This window comes from Magnolia sinica, chromosome 7 (assembly GCF_029962835.1).
Source record: "Magnolia sinica isolate HGM2019 chromosome 7, MsV1, whole genome shotgun sequence".
NCBI lineage: Eukaryota > Viridiplantae > Streptophyta > Magnoliopsida > Magnoliales > Magnoliaceae > Magnolia > Magnolia sinica.
In genome coordinates this window covers 23,203,134-23,209,541 of record NC_080579.1, presented here as the reverse complement: position 1 = coordinate 23,209,541, position 6,408 = coordinate 23,203,134, and the positions used below count along the sequence as shown (strand labels likewise).

At 37.7% G+C, this 6,408-nt stretch overlaps 1 protein-coding gene across 4 annotated transcripts in view; it reads right to left on the bottom strand.

The window, feature by feature from the left end:
- Positions 1–637: 637 nt before the first annotated feature.
- LOC131251212 (homeobox-DDT domain protein RLT2) overlaps positions 638–6,408 on the bottom strand; it is a 66,656-nt gene continuing 60,885 nt past the window's right edge. For 3 of the 4 annotated variants that reach the window (XM_058251802.1, XM_058251800.1, XM_058251799.1), the window contains exon 8: positions 638–1,147. In XM_058251802.1, coding sequence (XP_058107785.1) covers positions 1,078–1,147 — 70 coding nt within the window. In that variant the 3' untranslated portion in view covers positions 638–1,077. Of the gene's footprint in view, positions 1,148–1,772; positions 2,097–6,408 lie in introns of those variants that run through there. The other variant, XM_058251801.1, reaches the window with a different exon arrangement.

The window sequence follows — 6,408 nt, the reverse complement described above, 5'->3', positions numbered from 1 at the left end:
TAGAAAAAAAAAGAAGAACCAACTCATCCAAATTACCACACTGACCCGCTCGAGAAGTTTTGTGGGCCAGCCGAGTTGAGTCCGAGTCCCAAGTTTGCCAACCTTGCTCTGAACAGTCTACTGCTTGGAGAAGCACTTAGGCCATGACAAAAGGATGCCATAGTTCATCTTCTTAAGATTGATAGAAGAGGAATTATACGATCTCCAACCTGAGGATATACAAAATAATGCTCGGGTATTCAATTTGTACAAGTGGGGCACAAATCTAGACCGTTGGTTTGATGGACGGACCAAGCTCCAAAACCTCAATGACAGGACCGGACCACCTTGTCCTTTCAGTTTGCAGTCTGCAAATGGACAGCTATAAGAGAATTACTGCAATAATCCACATCCAATTGAAGAAATGCACAATATTGGTAGCTAGGATCTCCCAATCAGGGAATTTTTTTGGCATTGCCCATTCATTAGTGGGACTGGATACGGCAATGGTCTGGAGCCACACTTGTACAGACTGAAAGCTTAAGAATAGAGGATACATCCTCAGGTCAAGAATCCTATGATCCCTCTCTACATAAACAAAATTCATTCTTGTTTTCAGAGGAAAAAAAAATAAAATACAAGAATATAAACTTACAGGTAGAGAATTGATTTGCCATATCTTCCAATCGCCTTAGTGCCCCAATGGGTACCAAAGTACAGAGGCATATCCTCCACTGCATTTCTGCAGTTCAAATGCATGCTATATACATCTCTATTAACAGTGCGAGAAGGGCGGGGATGCAGTGAAACGCACCAGCATAAGCTCTCCAATAGCTGCGATTTCGTGAAGGTGGAAATGCAGCTTTCAATTCTCTCAATCCGTTACCCATACTTCCAAAATGCCTGAGGTAGCCATTTTGATGTTTTGATGCCAAACTGCAAGACTGTTACTATGATGCGGCAGTCGGGTCTTCCAATACCATCTCCCAGTCTCTTATTGTTTCATCTGGTTTTGACGTGGCCCACTCATCAAGGCTCCCCCCACTCTTGACTCAAGATATAGTTTGCATTCTATGAACTAGACTGCCCGTATTCTCTTTAGTCCATAGATGAGCCAGTGCCAGTGGTTTCATCATCACTGAAGCTGGTTGGCATTTCGCTGGCAGCCCTAGGTAAGATGAAGAACCATGCAATGTCAGAGAATCCAGTAAAAGGATCATTACCAAAAGAACATTTCTCAAGATGCTAGGTTTGATGCATTACAAGATGCTCCAACTGAGAATAATATCTGCAGTCTGCTCGGATTTTCAGTTAGGAGTGGGGTCCACAGTCCAGTGATTAGAATTGTTGATAAGATGATAGCCCATGCACCCAATTCCCCAAGATTAGAAGAATCTAGCCATAAAATCTTTGGCCTTCGTCAGTTGAATGTGAGGAAATGCTGTGTTTTCTTTCTTAATCCTCTATTTGGTGGTTGCCAATTGAAGGGTTGGGATTTTCCCATCTGGCAGTATTTGGTGCATGGGTCATTCTCAGTGCAACCAATCATAACAGTTATTTGGAATTTGGATCACAAAACCATAGAGCCCCACTGGTACACAGCTTATTGGAGATATTCTTGGGTCAAGCATATTTGGACTGTCGATACAGTTACCAGGAAAATAGGATTAAAATTTGTAAAACACTAGAATCTATTGCTCCTATGTTTTTTACATGAATTCAGTGGTCATTCTTTGATAACGATTTTGTCTGTGGGCTTGCCCTGCTGAAAATCAACTAAATAGGCCCTAATGAAACACAAATCAATCATTATTTGATAAATATAAGCGCTCATTATATTCAAATACAACAAAAAGAAAACAAAAAAAAAGAAGAAGTGAATAGTTTCCCCTCCTAATTGTTCCCATAACGATTCATTCCACTTCTATTCATCTAATATCACTCAAATGTTGTGTTTTGATCTCCAAAATTGGCTTAAATTTGAAATGGACTGGCTCACCCCTGTACTACATATTGGGGTGGGCCATTACTAATGTTCCAAGTACTGGCTTCGACACAAGTTTTGCTAGCCAAGGATACGGAAACAATATTCATATTGTCGATAATATCGTTGATAACTGGAAATGCGGGGAAACATGAGCAAAACGATGGAATTTTCCGTGAAGCTTTAGGAGATGCTAAAATACGCATATTTGCATATTTAGGTATAAAAAATTGTAAAAAGAATGCATATATAATAAGTTTCCATTTAATGGGGGCCTAAAAGCATGCACTTTCGTAAGAAATCAATCCAAACATTCCATCCATCTCATCTATCCGTTCAACCATCCTATCTATCCATCCAACCTACCAACCTTCCATCCAAACATACATCGATATTTCAGAATCACATGATATTTCGCTGAAAAATCATCTACTAGAAAGGAAAAGACAGATTGTGGTCTCAATATTGTCTATGCTGTGATAATGATAATATCGCGACATTAAAGATATTAGCATTGACAAATTGAATACTGCATACAATCATGCGCCTATAAAAAAAAATTGAAATAAAGGTTTTTTTTTTTTTTTAATAAACAGATTTTTGGCGATATCGATACATTGGTGATATTATCAAAAATATCGCCAATACACTGGCGATACAAGCGACACGTGGAATTTACATAGGCAAAAATATTGGTGATACATTCACAATACAAGTGACACCAGGAATTTACACAGTCGAAAATATTGGCGATATATTGACAATATTCATACATTGACGATACTTAGTGATACATCGCCGATACTTGGAATTTCTAATACTACCATTGTCATCAGGGATATTTCGAACAATGGCCAGTACAGACGCACCATAACAGATATTTAGAACCATGGGGTTTAGTGTTCTCTTACATGATTGCATCTGGGTTCACAAGGTTTTGAGTGTTTCGATCCAACAATGTTCAACTTTTAGATGCTTTCATTGAGGTTCAAGACTAAGACTTTGTGGTCAAAGAATTCAATGGGTAGAATGAAAAACTTTCCGCCACGCCACCCAAACAACATAGATGATGTACCAATGGCGAACATACATGATGCATCAATGGATGGGAACAAGACCTGAGTACAAAGATTAAGCCTAGAGAAACCACCACTGGCTAAAACATCAGAAAAATCATTCACCTCTCCTCCAACCAGTGTTCAAAATATCGTATCGCGTTACGTATTGCATCCTTGGGATACAAATACGTATCGGTTATCGCACGTGATATATCGTTGTATCAGATAATTTATTGCACTTTTTGGGAAACATGGAGAAAATGGTTGAATTTTTCAATGAAATTTTAGGGATTGTTAAAAAGACCTTAATACACACTTTTAAATCATAACATCTCAAAAAAGATCTGTACATAATATGTTTCCTTTGTATAGGTCCCTAAGCTATGCGTTATTTGAATGAACTAATGCATCCTTGAGGAAATTTAGAATTTTCCCTAATTTTCCCCAAATCGGACCAATACACTCAAATTTCGAAATTAGAGTGTATGTGACGAACATTTCAAATACTCCTAGATACTTCGAAATTAGTCTCAATTGATAGTTGATTAAAATTTTTGAAAAAGACATGGAGAACATGAAGAACCAATGGATATCAAAATCAAAGCTTTAACTCCATGATTTTTCATGCAAAAAATGAAGAACCAATGGATTTATAAACATTTGACATTGATTTAACATAATTTCAAAAAAAAAAAAAAAAAGGATGGAAAATTGAAAATGCTCACTTGATTGAACATGCAGGATATATCAGCACTACCTGTGCATTTCGTATCACACGTGCTATACAAGATGTATTGTGGGATATATCTGCCAATATTGTCGATATTTAAAACATTGCCTCCAACATGGGCAAAGCAATTGTTTAACACATAAGACAACTGATGCAGCACAAATGGTGGGAAAAAATGCAGCAACAAAAAAGAAACAAGGAGAAAAGGTGAGGAACCACTCCTCAAAAGTTTGAAAAATCACTCTTAAAAATTATCATCTAAGCCTTATCCCAACTAATTGGGGTCAGCTACATGAATCCTTTTCCACCATTCCACTCTACAAAGGGCCATATCTACAGCCTAGCATGAGTTTGGAATGTCATATTGTTAGGATTCATGTTGGAAGTTTAGGCAAAAGTTTGACGCCGGCTGCCAACCTGATGCAACCCTCCTCTATCCAGGCTGGGGACCAGCAATGAGAGCATAAAACTCCCACAGGCACAATGTTATGGACTCTTACATAGATTGATTACATTCAAGAACTACTTTATAGTCTATATTACATAGGTTGATTACAGTCAACAAGTTAGAATCCCTCTTAAACCTTTAAAAAAACAAAAATACCATCCTACTTATTTCCGACACCCTTCTTGGTTACATCAATATGACAATATGATAGCTAAATATCAGAGACGAAAACCTATATTCTCTACAATATCACGACTGTCAATTTTATCTAACCACAACCCTTGATTTCATATAAAAATCCTAACCAGAAAAACCCAATGTTGCTTATTTTTTTATAGTATTTTGAGGGACGAAATGATCAAAGCTCACAAAATGCGTAGGATAGCCACCCTCAAACTAAAGATGATCATAACAGACAGCCGAGTGAAAAGAAATGCTCTCCGCACTATCAGCATGTCCATTTGCCGCATCATGGTTACCAAAACTGCAAATTATATCTCTCTCTCTCTCTCTCTCTCTCTCTCTCTCTCTCTCTCTTTATTTTTTATTTTTCCATTTGAATAATGTGTCATTAACAGTTTGATGTGGTTGAATCACTAAAAGAAACAAGGAGAAACACGGAGAAAGGGTGAGGAATCAGTCCTCACCTTGACGTGGGAAAAAATTGCAGCAGCAACAAAAAAAAAACAAAAAACACACACACACACACAACAACAACAACAACAACAAAAACAATGAGAAAAGGTGAGAAATCACTCCTCAAAAGGATGAGAATCACACTTAGACATCATCATCGTCTGCCAACCTGACACAAGGGAAATATCTATCATATTGTTTGAATACCTGAATCCTTTTCCGTCATTCCACTCTATCAAGGGCCATATCTATCATATTGTTCAAATACATGTTGGAGGTTTTGGCATAAGTTTGACACCGGCTGCCAACCTGACGCAACCCTCCTTTTTCATCTGAGCTGGGAATTGGCAACGAGAGCATAAAACTTCCACAGGTGCAATGTAATAGACTATTACATAGGTTGACAATCAAGCGCTATCTAATAGTCTATTACAAGGATAATTAGAATCAACATGTTGATTACAGTCAACAAGATAGAATCGCTATTAAACCTTTAAAAAAAAATACCATTCTACTTCTTATTTCTGACACCCTTCTTGGTTACATCAATATAAATCCTAACTAGCAAATCCCCCAAAAATTAATATTTGTTGCTTATTTTCAGATCATATTTTGAGGGACAAAATGTCAAAATCCCACAAAATTCATAGAATAGCTGCCCTCAAACTAAAGACCTTAAAAGACAGCCGTGTGAAAAGATGTGCCCTCCACACTGTCATCACATCCATTTGCAGCATCATGGCTAGCAACACCGCAAATTATGTCCTTTTAAAAAAAAATATTTATTTATTTTTTTAAAAATTTTTTAGAATGTGGCATGTGGTGGGATCTCTCAAAAAAAAGTCTCATATGGTGGAACCCTTTGGACCATCAACAGTTTGATGTGGTTGAATCATGAATGATCGACAAAGGCGTGCAGGTTGGTTTGGTTAGAGGCATCTGGGTGGATAATGCAAATTTTCAGATCTCTCATATTCATTATGCAGATGGCACCCTTTTACTGTGTAAAGCAGATGATTTTTTTTTTTTTGGTGGAAAATCTTCGATCGATAATAGTCAGTTTCAAGGTGGTGTCGGGGTTGAAGGTTTATATTTTCAAAAGTGAGATTTTGGGAATAGGGATTTCTAAAGAAGAAGTATAGGATTTCACAATGGTTCTTGGTTATAGGGAAGCTTCTTTTCTGACAATGTATTTGATCCTACTGTTATGTATAGGGAGGCCGGTGAAGCACATGTGGGACAAAGTTATAGAAAGATGTAAGACAAAGATGTCTAAGTGGAAGTCTAGGTGAGGGAGAAGGGATTTTCTATGGGAAGGAGCGGCAGAAAAATAAAAATTCTATCTCATGAAATGAGAAGAGGTTTGTCATAGATCAGGGAGGGGGGGAATTTCTAAGTTAGAAGAGATGCATCTAGTTCGAAATGGGTTTGGAGATTTGGGTCGGAGGGAGAGGCTATATGGAGGGAGGTCATAGCGAGGAAATATGGAGTACAAGAAGGGGGGTAGTGGACAAAGGCTTCTTCATTGTATCAATCTTCTTTTTAGCGAAAATTGGTTGCGTCATAGAAAGAG